The sequence below is a fragment of the Coregonus lavaretus genome (genome assembly GCF_964263955.1).
Source record: "Coregonus lavaretus genome assembly, chromosome: 17".
Classification (NCBI taxonomy): Eukaryota; Metazoa; Chordata; class Actinopteri; order Salmoniformes; family Salmonidae; genus Coregonus; species Coregonus lavaretus.
In genome coordinates, this window is record NC_140004.1 from 23,816,325 (window position 1) to 23,834,271 (window position 17,947).

The 17,947-nt window shown below is 48.1% G+C and overlaps 1 protein-coding gene across 1 annotated transcript in view; it reads right to left on the reverse strand.

Annotated features, from left to right (window-relative positions):
* The window catches only part of LOC311144604 (tetratricopeptide repeat protein 28-like), a gene marked incomplete at its 5' end in the record, with an annotated part of 335,073 nt that overhangs the window by 35,024 nt on the left and 282,102 nt on the right, over nt 1-17,947 (reverse strand). Inside the window, 4 exon segments of the mRNA XM_084180641.1 lie at nt 12,757-12,796; nt 12,798-13,376; nt 15,666-16,210; nt 16,412-17,208. Coding sequence (XP_084036767.1) covers nt 12,757-12,796; nt 12,798-13,376; nt 15,666-16,210; nt 16,412-17,208 — 1,961 coding nt within the window.

The following is a 17,947-nucleotide window of genomic DNA, read 5'->3' on the forward strand; positions in this document are numbered from 1 at the left end:
TATCTTTCAGGGGTAACAGATGTAAGCATAGCGTGGTACTGATATTCTGACAGTGAACAGGCTTGAATATTTGGCCTCAGTTGTAAAATACAACTCAGTCTGGGGTTCATACACACAAACACACACACACACACACACACACACACACACACACACACACACACCACACACACTCCCAGACACACAGTAAGAGGCTGTTAGGGCACTAATCTGGGTGCCTAGTAATCAATGGTAAGGATCGAGTGGCTGAGCAAACACAAACACACACTTAATGCTTCTGTATAAAGGACGTGTGGGACTAACCAAACATAAGAGGTTTAATAGAGTGTAGAGACAATACTTCCGTACTCTGTCCTCAATTACACACTCATACATTAGAGCAAATAACCAACACATATCATCCACTTAACCACACATACTGGAAATACAACACACACACACAGAGGATAGATAAATCCTGTCTTGAAACTCATTGTGTAGCTCATCACATTGGTCCATAAACTTCCTCTGAGATTCAGCAAAAACCCAGGGATATTTTTTCCTGTGTTCAGTTAGCGTGGCTTTGTCAGATCACCTGGTGAGAATGCTGTTTGTTTTCCAGTTTCAATCCCTCAAGCGGTGATGCGTATGTCACATCTTTGCATGTGTCCTCAGCCTGCCTGCCGACTGCTTGGTTTCACCCATTTACTGTGATGAAACAGACACTCCATGGAGGGAAATGATGAAAAAGGACAGACAGCCACATGTCACCTGTGAGGTGCTAACAGCACAGCACGCAATCTGGGCTTTGAATTGGGCTGCTGACCATGCAAGGCTGTGGATACTAGGTTTATATTAGGTAGAAGGAAATAGTGTATCCTTTCTATTTCTCTGTGACCAGTGGGAAACAAGTTTGGAGGAGGGGAAAGAAAATGGGGCATTATACACTATATATACAAAAGTTGTGGACACCCTTTCAAATTAGTAGATTCGGCTATTTCAGCCACACCCTTGGCTGACAGGTGTATAAAATCGAGCACACAGCCATGCAATCTCCATAGACAAACATTAGCAGTAGAATGGCCTTACTGAAAAGCTCAGTGACTTTCAACGTGGCACCGTCATAGGATGCCATCTTCCCAATATGTCAGTTCGTCAAATCTTTGCCCTGCTAGAGCTGCCCCGGCCAACTCTAAGTGCTGTTACTGTGAAGTGAAAACGTCTAGGACCAACAACAGCTCAGACACGAAGTAGTAGGCCACACAAGCTCACAGAACGGGACCGCCGAGTGCTGAAGCGCGTAATAATCGTCTGTCCTCGGTGCAACACTCACTACCGAGTTCCAAACTGCCTCTGGAAGCAACGTCAGCACAAGAACTGTTCGTCGGGAGCTTCATGAAATGGGTTTCCATGGCCGAGCGTCGACTAGAGTGGTGTAAAGCTTGCCGCCATTGGACTCTGGAGCAGAGGAAACACATTCTCTGGAGTGATGAATCACGCTTCACCATCTGGCAGTCCAACGGACAAATCTGGGTTTGGCGGATGCCAGGACAACGCTACCTGCCCCAATGCATAGTGCAAAAATGTAAAGTTGGTGGAGGAGGAATAATGGTCTGGGGCTGTTTTCATGGTTCGAGCTAGGCCCCTTAGTTCGAGGGAAGGGACATTTTAACACTACAGCATACAATGACATTCTAGACAATTCTGTGCTTCCAACTTTGTGGTAACAGTTTGGGGAAGGCCCTTTCCTGTTTCAGCATGACAATGCCCCCATGCACAAAGCGAGGTTCACACAGAAATGGTTTGTCGAAATCGGTGTGGAAGAACTTGACTGGCCACCACAGAGCCCCATCAAACACCTTTGGGATGAATTGGCACGCCGACTGCGAGCCAAGCCTAATCGCCCAACATTAGTGCCCGACCTCACTAATGCTCTTGTGGCATAATATGGAGTTGGTCCCCGCAGCCTTCCCAGAAGAGTGGGGGCTGTTTTAACAGCAAAGGGGGGACCAACTCCATATTAATGCCCATGATTTTGGAAAGAGATATTCGATGAGCAGGTGTCCACATACTTTTGGTAATGTAGTGTATCAAGCAGCCCTCGTCTCACTCTCTTTGCGTTTCCAGACATTCCTGGAGAAAAGTATGTCTGGGTCTGACCCAGGTAAGAAGAGAACAGAGAGCGTGACCAGGAAGGAACACCCGGCCTCGTATTCCACCAGGCCCAGGGTTGGGGTCAATTCCATATAAATTCCAGTCAATTCAGGAAGTAAACAAACATTCCGATTCCAATTCCAATTCTCTTCAATGCGGAAAATTTGAATTGGAGTTTGGTAAATTTTTTTAATTGACTGGAATTTAAATGGAGTTGACCCCAACCCTGCCAGGCACAGCAGCACAGCACACATCTCCCCCCAGACATCTGCTCTGCTCTGTGAGTACACCCTCAGAGTACACCCTCAGAGAGACGGACGCCTTTGAAGCCTGCAACCCTTCCCCGCTCTCCTTAAGGTCTCAGACACACCAACCGCGTTTGCTGGCCGAGAGTACTTTGCACCTCTGAACGTAATTTGCGAACCGAGTGCGCACCGATTTTACATGTAGAATCGTGTGGAAAATGTCGGCAGTCAGACGTCTACAGCAGGTGGTCCCTAAAACACAGCGCACTGAATGATCGGCAGACGAACGCGAGAGCCACAATCAGTGTTATGTGTGTGAGCCTTAATACTCCTCCATAACCCCCTCTCCCTCTCTGCCCTCTTTCCCTCCTCCCTCTCTCCAGCTCTCCTTTTCAGAATGCTCTCTCTCTCTCTCTCTCTCTCTCTCTCTCTCTCTCTCTCTCTCTCTCTCTCTCTCTCCTCTCTCTCTCTCTCTCTCTCTCTCTCTCTCTCTCTCTCTCTCTCTCTCCTCTCTCTCTCTCTCTCTCTCTCTCTCTCTCTCTCTCTCTCTCTCAGTGCATGCTGGGAGTTTTTTGGCGTTTGAGTGTTTGGTGTGGAGGCTTGTCCTAACTTATTTTCTACCCCTTCGACTAGGGTGGTAGTTGCAAATTTGCCTCCGTTTATTACGGATGATCAAATCAGGAAGGAGTTGAGTCGTTTTGGTAAGTTTGCTAGTGGTTTTCGTGTACTGTCGGCAGGTTTTCAGGCAGATGCCGTCAAGCATGTTGTTTCATTCCGGAGGCAAGTGTTCATGTTTCTGAATAACAATGAGCAACAGTTAAATGTGCATTTTAATGTGAGGCATGGGGAGGGGCTCTACGCAGGTTTTGCCAGCACAGATAGTCGACGGTGCTTTGAGTGTGGGGATTTGGGGCATAAGAGCTTTGCGTGCCCACATAAAGGCCGTAGACAAGGTGAGGGTTCAAGCACCAGTGGGGGAAATCGAGGTCAACGTGCAGGGGGCCATGAGACGCAGGCAGCAGAGGCTGGGCCTAGTCATGCGACAGATGGTGGGTTAGATGAGGCTGGGTCTAGTCATGCAATAGATGGTGGGTTAGATGAGGCTGGGTCTTGCAATAGATGGTGGTGTAGGTGAGGCTGGGTCTAGTCATGCTATGGATGGTGGTATAGCTGAGGCTGGGTCTAGTCATGTTATGGATGGTGGTGTAGCTGAGACGGGGTCTAGTCATGTCATGGATGGTGGTGTAGATGAGGCTGGGCTTAGTCAGGTTATGCTAGTGGATGAGGAGAGTATAGTGGGGAAGGGTAAGCGACTGGGGGGGTGGAGGAGTGTGTCAAGTGGAAGAGGGAGAGAAGAAAGGAGGTGGGAGGGCAGAGGCTGGTGTGGTGAAAGTCACCAAGGAACCTTTGCCTGGTGCTGAGGGGGAGGTCCCGACTAGAGAGGAAGAGCAGGTGGTCAGGATGGGAGATGGAGATGAGAAGGAGGAAGGTGAGAGTGAGGAGGAAGACGATGAGGAGGATTTATTTTCAGACTCCTCCTCAATGGGTCCAGAGCTGACAGCCAGTCAGTCAGAGGGGTCAAAGTACACAGTGAGGGAACTGTCAAGATTCCTGAATGAGACTAAGGGGAAAAAAGTAAATCTTGAGGCTGTTTTTTTGTGATCCAGGAAAGTTTGTAAGATCAGTACAACATGCTATGAAAAATGAGGGGCATGGTGTCCTCTCACCCAGGAAACGGTTTAGGTTGAGGAAGTGGGTAAAAGTCTACCTTCAGACACTGTTTAGATGAAAGTCTCTTTCTTTGCTGGCTTTTCTCCCACTTCTTATGGAGACTCTTTGGGTAGGCTCGCTTAATATTAATGGCGCCAGAGATGCGGGAAAGAGGAGTGTGTTGGGTGAATATGTAAAACAAAAAAAAAGTACAGGTGTTGTTTCTGCAGGAGACGCATAGCGATATGGTGAATTAGGTTGATTGGGGGCTCTGGTGGAAAGGGGCAAGTGTGCTGAGCCATGGGACAAATGTTAGTGCAGGGGTGGCAGTCCTTTTTGTACCGGGTCTGTCTGTAAAAATCTGCTCCTCAAAAGAGGTGTGTAGGGGTAGACTACTTGTAGTAAAAGCAAATTAACAACAGGGGTTTTGTCTTTATAAATGTGTATGCGCCTAACACAGGGAGAGAGAGGGGGCTTCTATTTGGGTGTCTTAGACAGGAACTCTCACAGATATCGCCTGAGGAGACGCTGGTGGTCGGCGGGGACTGGAACTGTACGATGGATTTTACGAAAGACAGAAATGGGGAGGAGCCTCATTCAGGTTCAGTGGGGGTGTTAAGGGACATTATTAATCCGTTTGACCTAGTGGATGTTTGGAGAACTAGACATCCCAACACAAGACAGTATACATGGGTGAAGTTATTTGGGGCTAAAGTGAGTGCAGACCGGCTTGATCGATTGTACATGTCCAGGAATCAGAGCAATAGGCTGTTGGGCGCTACCATTCTCCCGGTGGGTTTTTCAGATCATCACATAACCATGGCTCGGCTGTCTATTTCACCAGGGCCTCGGCAGGCATCCTATTGGAAGTTTAATGTAAATCTCTTACAATATGCCACTTTTTGCTCAGGTTTCCAGACTTTTTGGGAAAGGTGGGGGCAGCGAAGAGAGTATGAGTCTCTGAGTCAATGGTGGGATGTGGGAAAAGTCCAAATTCTGCTTTTCTGCCAACAGTATACAGCGTTCTCATCCTCAGAGGCTAGGAGAGTATTGGGGGAACTCGAGCATAGTATTAGTGAAATGGAGGTAGAGCTGGTGGGGCAAGGCAATGTAGGCCTCCAGGCTAATTTATCTGAACTACGTAGGGACCTGGGCAGTTTTTTCCAGGTTAAAGAAAAGGGAGCACTTGTAAGAGCTAGGTTCTCCATGATCAAGGAGATGGATGCTCCCAGCTCCTTCTTCTTTGGTTTGGAAAGACAGAGCGGTGAAGCCAAGGGTATGCATTGTCTACGGCTTTCGGATGGGCGGGTGACCTCTGTGGTGGGGGAGATGCGGGAGCGGACTGTGGAGTTTCATACTGAGTTGTATAGGGCAGAACTGTGTGATCCTATGTGTGCTCAGGTTTTGTTTGCCAAACTCCCTAAGCTCTCTAAGGTACAGAGGAATGAAATGGACATTCCCTTGTTGTCCCATGAACTGGCAGAGGCCGTAACCCAGATGTCCCCCGGCCGTGCACCGGGGGTCGGTGGACTCCCAGTGGAGTTTTATAAACAATTCTGGGGAATAATTGGACTGGACTTCTTTTGCGTGTTGTGTGAGTGCGTCAGGGTAGGAGAGTTGCCGATGAGCTGCCGGCGGGCGGCTCTGACTCTCCTGCCCAAAAAGGGGGACTTGTGTGAACTTAAGAACTGGAGGCCTGTGGCATTGCTCTGTGCGGACTACAAGATATTTGCCAAGGTCCTCGCTAACAGACTGAAGTCCCATCTGGACTCTATAGTACACAAGGACCAGACATATTGCGTACCAGGACACTCAATCACGGACAACTTGTTCTTAATCAGGGACATGTTGGACTTGTCGAGAGGTTCTAATGTGAACTTTGGTCTGGTCTCTTTAGATCAAGAGAAGGCTTTTGATAGCGTGAACCATGAGTATCTGTTTAATGTGATGTCTGTGTTTGGGTTTGGGGAAAGGTTTTTGGCCTATGTGAAGATGCTGTATGCTGGGGCATCATGTATGGTTAAGGTGGGAGGGGGGCTCAGTAGGCCAGTCTGGGTGAGGCATTAGACAAGGATGCCCTCTATCAGGGCAGTTATATACACAAGCCATTGAGCCTTTTTTAGGCCTGCTATGCAGGAGACTGCAGGGAGTGTGCTGGACAGGCATAGCAGTGTCAGCGTATGCAGATGGCGTTTCCGTGATGGTCAGGGATGGTCAGGATATGCAGGCACTACAAAATAGTCTGAAGGTGTACGAGGGAGCTTCGTCAGCTAAGGTAAACTGGGGCAAGAGCAAAGCTCTGTTATGTGGGGTATGGGGGGATAGGGCCCCTCCTCTTCTTCCAGGGGGTTTGCAGTGGGGTTGTTTGCAGACCTGCAACGCAAGCTGGTGGATTTTTTCTGGTCGGGCCATCACTGGCTGAGGGCGGCAGTGTTGTATATGTCCGTAAATTAAGGAGGACAGGGCCTGGTGGAACTGGAGAGCAGGGTGGCTGCATTCAGACTAAAGGCGGCGCAGAGACTGCTGTACCATACTGATGTCGGATGGAGGGAGCCAGCATGCGTGCTGCTGAGGAGAGCTGGCGGATTAGGGTTGGACCAGCAGCTATTCCTCATGAGGCTGGAGGGGCTGAGTACAGCAGGTCTCTCTGATTTTTACTCTGCGGTGCTGAGGGCCTGGCAGCTACTAAGGCCCACATGAGAAGGGGGTGTGGAGCCTGGGCTGTGGGTGTGGGAGGAGCCTATCTTCCACAACCCAGCCATCCTTTTGAGATCGGTTCAGTCGACCACCCTGAAGAGGAGACTGATGGCAGCGGGATTACTAAGGCTGGGTGACCTGCGACTGCTGGGAGAGCAGGGGTGGAAAACACCAGAAGTCCTAGCACAACAAACAGGACTAACATCTCTTAGGCTGCTGGAGAGATTCCTGGGGGAAGTCCAGGAGGTACTGTCTGAGCCGGTAAAGGGGGTGTTTGAGCGGCCAAAGGGGGAGGGGCCACCAATGTTTCCGCCACTGCATGTGACGGCAGAGACTGGGGACTGGCAAGGGGGTCTGGAGGACTTGTTAGATTTTAACACTCCGAGCCTGGGGGAGTTTGAAGGGGTAGGAGGTAAAGCCCTCTACAACCTCTGCGTTAAGGTAAGGAACATCAGGAGCCTAACAGGAGTGAAGGCACATCAGTGGCAGGGTGGTATGTGGGGGGGAGAGTATGGTGGGTTTTAGATGGAGGGGGCTCTACAAACTCCCAGTACCAAAGAGGTCAGGGGACCTCCAGTGGAGGGTTTTACATGGAGCCCTGGCCACTAACAGCTGGTTGGCACAGGTTGAACCGGGAGTCGGACAGGGGTGTCCTTTCTGTGTCATGAGTGAAACTGTGATTCATGTGTTTTCTGTGTGTGCCAGGTTAATGCCTTTAATGTCTCGGTTGGAATGTCTGTGTGAGAGGTTGGGGGTGGAGTTTACTGTCGGGATGTTTATAATGGGGTACAGGTATTCAAATAAGGAAAAGGCTAAATGTGTGTTGTTGAATTTTCTGTTTTCTCAGGCAAAGTTAGCTATTTGGATAACAAGGAGGAACAGGGTCAAAGGTGGAGGGATAACAGACCCTTTACTATTATTTAATGGGATGGTCTCTGCGCGCCTTAGGGGGGAATTTGAGTTCTATAAAATGATAAAAAGTGTGGAGATGTTTCAAGAGATATGGTGCGTTAGGGGGGCTGTCTGTATAGCTGGGCAAGATGGTCTGGATATACGGTTGTAGAAGTGGTGAGGTTTGGGTTATTGTGATGTGTGGTGTTGGTTTTGTCTCTCTCTCTCTCTCTCTCTCTCTCTCGCTCTCTCTCGCTCTCCGTGTGTGTTACTGGCCTCCTCTAGTCACAGTAACCCATTTCATCTCGACTGCTGTGGCAGCACTAGCAGGGACAACTCAGGTCTCATTAGTGTCGGGAGCTTGAGAGAGAAAACTGATCTAAATTATCCTTTTCATTCCCTGACACCCTCCACCCTTCACTTCTCTAACTCCATCTCTCTGAGTCACTCTCACACTCCCTCTCTTTCTCTCGCTTTCTCTGAGCTGTTCTATGAAGAGGACTTATGATGAAGCTTTAAAGGCAATTGAAAAACCTGCATGTTTTTTTCATAGTGCGGTTGACACTAAACCCACTACAATTTGCATACCGCCCCAACAGATCCATTGATGACGCAATAGCCACTGCACTGCAAACTGCCCTATCCCGCCTGGACAAGAGGAGTACCTATGTGAGAATACTGTTCATCGACTACAACTCGGTTTTCAACACCATAGTGCCCTCCAAGCTCTTCAATAAGCTCAGGGCCCTGGGACTGAACCCCTTCCTGTGCAACTGGGTCCTAGACTTCCTGACGGGTCGACCCCAGGTGGTGAGGTTAGGCAACAACACCTCCGCCATGATGATCCTTAACACAGGGGCCCCCCATGGGTGTGTGCTCAGCCCCCTCCTATACTCCCTGTTCACCCATGACTGAGTGGCCACCCACGACTCCAACTATCATCAAGTTTGCTGACGACACAACAGTGGTATGCCTTATCACCAACAATGACGAGACAGCCTACAGGGTGGAGTTTATAGCCCTGGCAGAGTGGTGCCAGGGAAATAACCTCTCCCTCAACGTCAACAAAATGAAGGAGCTGATCGTGGACTACAGGAGACAGCAGAGAGATCACGCCCCCATCCACATCGACGGGGCCGCAGCGGTGAGGGTCAAAAGCTTCACCAAGGACCTGAAATGGTCCCACCACATCGACACTGTAATGAAAAAGGTGGAACTGCGCCTATTCTACCTCAGGAGTCTAAAGACATTCTGCATTGCCCCTAAGACCCTCACAAACTTCTACAGAGGCACCATCGAGAGCATTCTGTCGGGCTGCATCACCGCCTGGTACGGCAACTGCACCGCCCGCAACCACATGGCTCTCCAGGGGGTGGTGTGGTTAGCCCAGGACATCTACAGCACCCGGTGTCATAGGAAGGCCAAGAACATAATCAAGGACCTCAGCGACCCAAGCCACGACCTGTTCACCCTGCTACCATCTAGCAGACTTAGACAGTACAGGTGTATCAAAGCCGGGACCGAGAGACTGAAAAACAGCTATCTCCAGGCCATCAGACTGTTGAACAGCCATCACTTGCCGGCCACTGCCCGGTAGTCTGCCTGGCACATTAGACACTGTCACTAGCCGACTATTGCCCGGTACTCTGCCCTGCACCTTAGAGACTGCTGCCCCATGTATATAGAGACGTTGAACACTGGTCACTTTAATAATGTTTACATACTATTTTACCCACTTTGTATGTATATACTATATTCTAGTCATGGCTCTTCCTATATAACTACTGCTTTATACACCTTTTCTATTCATATACTGCCCATACTGTCTATTCACACCATTTATATACATATTTATATTCCTGACTCTGACATTGTTCGTTCTGATATTGCTTGTTCTGATATTTCTGATATTTTTATACGTTTTGGATTATGTGTGTATTGTTATTGTATTGCTAGATATTTCTGCATTGTTGAAGCTAGAAACATAAGCATTTCTCTGCACCTGCGATAACATCTGCAAACCTGTGTACGCAACCAATAAACCTTCATTTGATTTGACTTGGTGGAATCACACATGCAAGATCATTACATTATGAATGTACAGAGCCTTCATACCCCTTGACTTATGCCACATTTTGTTGTGTTACAGCCTGAATTCCAAAATGGATTAAAAATAATAATAATCACCTATCTACACATAATACCCCATAATGACAAAGTGAAAACATGTTTTTAGAAATGCTTGGACATTTATTGAAAATGAAATACAGAAATATGTAATTTACATAAATATTCACACCTCTGAGTCAATACATGTTAGAATCATCTTAGGCAGCAATTACAGCTGTGAGTCTTTCTGGGTAAGTCTCTAAGAGCTTTCCACACCAGGATTGTACAACATTTTGCCATTATTCTTTTCAAAATTCTTCAAGCTCTGTCAAATTGGTTGTTGATCATTACTAGACAACCATATTCAAGTCTTGCCATAGATTTTCAAGCAGATTTAAGTCAAAATTGTAACTCGGCCACTCAGGAACATTCACTGTCTGCTTGGTAAGCAACTCAAGTGTAGATTTGGCCTTGGGTTATTGTCCTGCTGAAAGGTGAATTCATCTCCCAGTGTGTGGTGGAAAGCAGACTGAACCAGATTTCCCTCTAGAATTTTGCCTGTGCTTAGCTCCATTCCGTTTCTTTTTTATTCAGAAAAACTCCCCAGTCCTTAAAGATTACAAGCATACCCATGATGCAGCCACCACTATGCTTGAAAATATGAAGAGTGGTACTCAGTAATGTGTTGTATTGGATTTTCCCCAAACATAACACTGTCTCCAGGACAAAAAGTTAATTGCTTTGCCACATTTTTTGCAGTATTACTTTAGTGCCTTGATGCAAACAGGATGGATGTTTTGGAATATTTGTATTCTGTACAGGCTTCCTTCTTTGCACTCTGTCAATTATGTTAGTATTGTGGAGTAACTACAATGTTGTTGATCCATCCTCAGTTTTCTCCTATCAGCCATTACACTCTGTAGCTGTTTTAAAGTTACCTTGCAGGTAATTGTATGTGTGGGATAAAGAGATGAGGTAGTCATTAAAAAATCATGTTAAACACTATTATCGCACATAGAGTGAGTCCATGCAACTTATTATGTGACTTGTTAAGCACATTTTTACTCCTGAACTTATTTAGGCTGTTCATAACAAAGGGGTTGAACACTTATTGAATCAAGACATTTCACCTTTTCATTTTTAATGTCAAAAAACATTGTTACACTTTGACATTATGGGGTATTGTGTGTAGGCCGGTGACAAAACATCTCAATTTAATCCATTTTAAAATCAGGCTGTAACACAACAAAACGTGGAAAAAGTCAAGGGGTGTGAATACTTTCTGAAGGCACTGTGTCTGCATTGCATCCTCTTTCTATATCTTTTCACATGCTTCCCTCTCTTTCTCTTTATGTTCTCTCCCCTAACTCCCTGTGTGTCACTCTCGTGCCGTCACTGTCCCTGTGTGACTGCTCTACAGCACAGTCACATTGTGGTGGCTGACATGAGGATGTGATGGTGGCTCTGTGACTGGCTGCACTATGAAGAGCAACTAGAGACCACTTGAATGGCTGCCTGACAGCTGGTGAAGAGATTCACTACAGCCCCGGGGGCCCATGCACCCTGTGACTGTACACACACACACACACACACACAGACAAACAAACATGTACACCGTTTAATCATGGGAACACACACATTTACTGTTTATAATGCATACATACAAACATTTAAACACATGCATACACACTTTACACACACACAAGGCATTGTGACTGTAAAGAGAATAAAGCCTCACAAAGTGTTACCTAATTATAAATTATATGATGAAAATACTGCAGGCATTAACACTGCTGTGTCTCTCTCCTTCCTACTGTGAGGCGTGTACACACACAAACACACACACAAACACACAGTCACACACGTTGCTGAGGTCACATGCTGTCACTATAGGCACTGAGTGGAGCTCCTTTCCTAGGCTTCCTTCCAATTCATATTTTTCAGGATGCAAAAACAAAAAACAAGCAGTGCGGCATAAAAAAAAGGAAAACTGAGAAGAAAAAAAAACTTGACAACTTTTAGGTCTGGGTAGGTTGGCCAGAAATAATTGGCTGTCAAGGATAGGGAAGGTAGTAGTGTGCTTTTTCATAGCTGGACCAAAGAACAATGCAAGGACAGAGCAGGGGACAGTAAGAGGACAGGGAAGAGATAGAGTGGCCTGCCTCCTTTGTTTCCATTAAAGCCCAACCAGCAGGGTTGGAACAATGTCTAGGTCACCACAAGCACTGGTGGCTTAGAGGACAGGACAGGAGAGGACAGGGAAGCCATTCTAGTTCCTCTCTTCCTTATAGGAGATGAAGCAACCTATAAACCCAGAGAGATCATTCTCCCTGTATGCAAACAGGCTTTGGGGAGTAATGCAGTGGGTGTGCCTCTGCATAATGGCTGCTAATGGCGCTGACGGCCACGCTCATTACAGCTCCCACGGAGCCCTGCAAGCTGTTTCTGGTCACGTCCTCCCTATGACAAACAATCCCTGCACTGTTATTGACATAATTAATTTTAGAGAGCCAAGGCTGCAGCTTTTTATTTCGCCATCATCTGTAGAGGACAATGAAGCGTGAGAGGCAGGAGTCTGCCAGCCACAGTGTGTGAAAAGATACACAGTGTGTGAAAAGATCCTTTGGCAGCTCATTTGAAAGTGCCATCTGAGACAGTGGATATAGGTGTGAAGAATGGCAGTCAGTAAACCTGCTAAATGCCTCGGCATGCAACATGGGGATGAGCTCACACACACACACACGTGTGCACACACACAAAACACAAACACACAATGGTAACTATACTCACACAAAAACATCCTCACACAAGCTAATAAAAAACAGACGAATACACACAGAAAAACGGTATAATCACAAAATATAAGCCTTTTGAAAAATTTTGCTGCTCTTGGTAGAATTATTACTTGGCTCTACTTCAAGATAATTCATGCCTGTCAGATATATATTCCATCTCCGTTGGAAGCTGTCACAACACCTTTCATGTCACTAAAGTCTACATATCTATATGAGTAACCCCCCCTCCCTCCCTCCTTCCTTCCCTCCTATTCCCCAACCCCACCGCTCACCTTCCTGCAGGTACATGACAGCCTGTGAGTAGTTCTGCAGTGCGTGGTGTGTCCTCCCCAGGCTGCCGTAGGCCAGGGTCTTGGCCGCCAGGTCGTTGGTCTGAGCTGCAACACTCAGATGCTGCTCCTGGAACACCACTGCACGCTCATAGTTGCCTAGCGACTCATAGGTGAGGCCCAGGTTGCCATAGGCACGGCCCTGTCGGGCGGGACTGCCCGTCTCCTCTGCGATCTCCAGGTCACTCTGGTGGCAGCGCAGGGCCGTCTCATACTCTCCCATGGACTGGTAGACCACACCCAGGCCGCAGCTGGCGTCGCCCTCTAGTGATCGGTCCTGGGTGTCGCGGGCAATGCCTAGCTGGCGCTCCAGACAGGAGATGGCCTGTTCATAGTTCCCCAGCTGGCTGTGGAGCGCCCCCAGCTCTCCGTAGGCCTGGGCCTTCCCTCCACACTCCCCCAGCTCATGGGCCACCACCAGACGCTTCTCAAAACACACCAGGGACTGCTGCAGGTTACCCATCGCCCTGCAGGGGGAGACACAGAGAGTCAGGGCCGGACGAGGGGGAGTCAAACAGTAGGGGAAGGACTGAGATATGCAGGGTCAACTGGGCAGGCAGGAACAGAGATATGCACGGTGAACTGGGCAGGCATGGACAGAGATGGGTAGAATATATTATATGCCTACTAGAACGTCCTGTAATTGCCATCTGCTCCTCAATATGAACAAACAGACTCGTGCCACAGAGACTGTGTCCTCCAAGTGCACTCCTCTCACAGTAACCCTGTTCATCTCTCTGCTTATCTCCTATCAGGGGGATAGTAGAACAGCTATTATCTAATCTCCACATATGGCCACATTGTGCTATTAGGGAAGAATGAGAAACACACATCACATTTGCCATTTGCTAAGCTCTGCATCGTTTCAGTGGGAATTAATTTTCAGATTCCCAACAAAAAGCACGGCAGACTCTCTGAGGACTGTGTGTGTGTGTGTGTGTGTGTGTGTGTGTGTGTGTGTGTGTGTGTGTGTGTGTGTGTGTGTGTGTAGGGGGGAAGAGATGGGGCTGCAGGGGAATGAGGCAGGGCTGATGGGGTAATGATGCAATGGGTTGGGGGGTGCTAGATAAAATAATTCACCCTCCACTTGGCTAGATTGGAGGGATGTCACATGGATGATACAGGTTCTGTCTCTCTCTGTGAATAGGCCTACACATTGACTAAGACCTGCATTCATACCCAGGTTTTGTTCTCTAGAACACTCTGCACACACTGCAGAAACCCTGCAAATAGACAATTTTCACATTCACAGGCGGAGCAACAACTGCCGGATGTCATTTGAAAAGGACCATTAAAGAATAAAAGGCTTGAACTTCATTCATGTTCTGTTTTAATGTGAGCTGGTTGAGTGAAGGCTCTGGAACAGAGAGCGAGAGAGCGAGAGCGAGAGCGAGAGAGAGAGAGAGACAGAGAGACAGAAAGAGAAAGAGAGAAAAAGAGAGAGAGAAAGAGAGTGAGAGGAAGTGAGGAGGGTAGGAGTCTGATGTATATTCTTCACCTCTTAGCTCATGCATGACTAATGCAGGGTTCTGTCTGATTGTTATGGTGGCATGTTAATGATGCACACTAAGGGGAAAAATCATCTCTGAAATGAAGATTCCATTGCTGCCGCCACGTTTTGTTTCGCACCGTATTCTCACAGGATGTTATCAGCTCTCAGACGCACACAGGGGAGAGAGAGAGCGAAGAAAAGAGACAGAATATAAAAAGTTGTCTCGAATTAACTGCAGGCTCTTTGCATACAGATCAGCTGGGGGCCAGTAGGCTCAGTTCTGAAGCAGCTAGCACCGACCGTCAAGGTGTCTTTAAACTACGGTGGTCCTGGAAGTGCAAGCGCCAACACAAGCAGGAAAACAGCAGCAGGCACAAAAATAAAAAAGATTATGCAAAGTAGGATTACTATGATTATTAGTAATACCCCGTCAAAGCAAAAAATCTGTCACCGCAACAACCAGAGGAAATTCATATCGGCAACTTATTCAAAGGCAGAATGGCTTTCTGCTCGCAACGGTGGCTTAGGAGTGTATTTGAAATATGACGCCTTGCTTTTAAATGTTATTCAACAGAGAAAAATACAAATTAAAGTTGTATATATACTTCCATCAGCAGTACTCTTCATCTTTGATTAAGATATTAGCTGTTCATACAGCCAGTAAGAGATTTCATGGCTTTTCATCCAACCACAGATGTTCATTATAGAGCTAAAGCAGTGTTTCTGTGCTGCAGAGACACCATGTCTACCCAAGCCAATCCTTTAGTGACACTTTAGTCCAATCACTACTTCAAGAAGAGGTAATTTGGACAGATAGCACAGCTTACCTAGAACAGTATCTAAGTAACTCATTCAGTTAGAAAACAGGGCAGGGGTACTCAACTACTATTTGAGAAGGTTCGGTCACACAAATGTCCTAGGTGGCAAAGTTCCGGATGGATATTGTCTTTATCGGCGTAGTAACAAACCCCCACTGATGCGACCCCAAACTGTTCACACCCCTCTTTTTGGCAGAAAGAAAATGTTGCTGTTTTTAAGCTTTTTCTTGCAATACTACACATTTTGCCATGTTTTATGTGTGTTCATATGATACCTGAGTGACTCAACAAAATCAATGGGGGCTCCCTGAGAGTCGAGGCCCCCATGGGCACATCATCTAAATAAGCATAATTTACCTACTTAGTGACCTGATAGGGAGCTATAACCAGTCACGTTACAGATTTCTAAGAATGGCTAGTCGGGGCTACTGAGAGATGTCACTGACCTGTGTCCATTCCCCAGGCCTCGGTAGGCCTTCTCCTGGTCCTGCATGCGGTTCAGGCTCTGGGCCACAGAAAGGTACTGGTCATAGTATTTAATGGCCTCTTCAAAGTCCCCTAGGGCCTCGTAACAGTCTCCCAGGTTACCATAGGCCCTACCCCGGTCCAGCACGGCCTCGTTGCCACTCAGCTGCTGGAGGGTGGCCAGCTGCTGCTCCAGGTAGCCTATAGCCTCCTCCATCACCCCTACGTTCATCTTGGTGATGCCCATGTTGCCGTAGACCTGGGCCTCTACCCCCGGGTCCTTCAGTCTGTGGCCCAGCTCTAGCTGCTCCTCGTAGCTCTTGAAGGCCATGGCGTACTTCCCCAGAGCCATGTAGACGGCTGCCAGGTGGCCGTGGGCTTTACACTCCCCGGGCACATCGCCCAGCTCCTGGTACACCTCCAGCTCCTGGGTGTGGTAGCCCAGCGCCTTGTCGTACTTCTGCACCAGTCTGTAGGTGGCACCCAGGGCAGCATAAGCACACGCCTCCATCCTGCGCTCCTTCACCTGAAACAAAGCACAGATAGGATTTCAGTGCATCAGCAAATCTACAACAGCAACAGCATTACATAAACAGCCCTGCCTTGCTAAATCAGTGGAGTGCTGGACTTACAGTATATAATGTTAATCTCTCTTACTGTATGCAGACAAAGTGGAGACCTTTCCTGTGACTATGACAAATTAAAAACAGGAGCCAGAGAATCTCACCTGGTGAGCCAGGGCGAGCTGCTGCTCATAGAACTGGATAGCTCCGGTCACATCCTTCCTGCAGACAAAGATGTCCCCCAGGTTTCCCAGGGCTCTGAAGCGGGCCTGTGCATTATTAAGAGACTGGGCTAGAGAGAGCAGGTACTTCTGACACTCCTCTGCCTTGGTGAAGTCACCCAGAGCCTTGAAGGCCAGTCCCAGGTTACAGTAGGCCTTGGCCTGGCTCAGCTTGTCATGCAGGTCCTTAGCCAGAGCCAGGTCCTGCTCATAGTACTTGACAGCGTCCTGGTAGCTTCCCAGGCAGTAGTGGGCGTAGCCCAAGTTGTGGCAGACTTTCCCCTCACTCTCCATGTCCTGGAGGTCAGGGGACAAGCGGAGGTACTGCTCGTAGTAGGGCACGGCTTGGGGAAACTCTCCCCGGGAGCAGTGGAAGTTCCCCAGGTTGCCGAGGGCGCGAGCCTCGCTCTGGACGTCTCGCAGCTCACGGGCGATATTAAGGTGGTTCTGGTAGTGCTGCAGGGCGCGGTCGTGGGCCCCCAGAGCCTGGTAGGCCACGGCCAGGTTACCATGGGTGGAGGCTTGGGAGGCCCGGTCATTGACCTCCATGGAGATCTGTAACTCCTGGCGGTGGTAGCGTACGGCCTGGTCAAAGGCCCCCAGCGCGTTGTAGGCGTTACCCATGTTACCGTAGGCCCGGCCTTGGGCAGCATAGTCACTGAGCTCCTGGGTGATGGAGAGGTGGGTTTTGTGGAGTTTCAGTGCAGTCTCATAGTCTCCTTTCATCTGGTGGATAATGCCTGTGGACATGGGAGGGGAGAAGAGAGGGAGGTGGCAAGATTATCATCCCACTCACAAGAAATCAGTTCACTTCGAGTGCCTCATCAGACAGCCACACTATGTAGAAAGCAAGTAATTTGATAGTTCAAATATGCTTTCTGCTGAGCCATCTGTTACCAGCTCACACAGCAAACGTTCCACATGAAATATGGTCATTAAAATGGAGCACATTCACACAGCATCATAATTACATGAAAATGGAATCATTAGATTTTCTAAACTGTCCTTGATGATTGTGTCTTGGAAGAATATAAGCAAAACCAACAACTTTTCCACAGGGACTGAAACAACTGAGAGGGAGAAAGAGAGAGAGAGAAAGAGAGCGGGCAGAGCCGATCGAAAGCTTAGCAAGCAACTTAAAAAAAATGAGAGTGTGGAGAACCAATCCATAACATAGGACCCTTTGTATTGAGCGTATTATCTTTTAGAAAATATAATCCTCCTGAAAACAAAAGCTTTGCCTGCAGCCAGCATGTATGTCCACACACAGCAGAGTGTCTATCTATCTATATACCCTCCTTTCCTCTGAGAGACACACGGCTCTGTTGTCACCTGGCTTTCCATAAAATCATAATTATACTCCTAATATCACAGCGCTGTGGCTCCCTGGAGCGGGGGAACAGAGGAGGAGAGTAGGGGATGGCCGCAGGCTGGTGGATGGAGCCGGAGCCGGGGAGGACAGCCCGCCGCAGGGCTAAT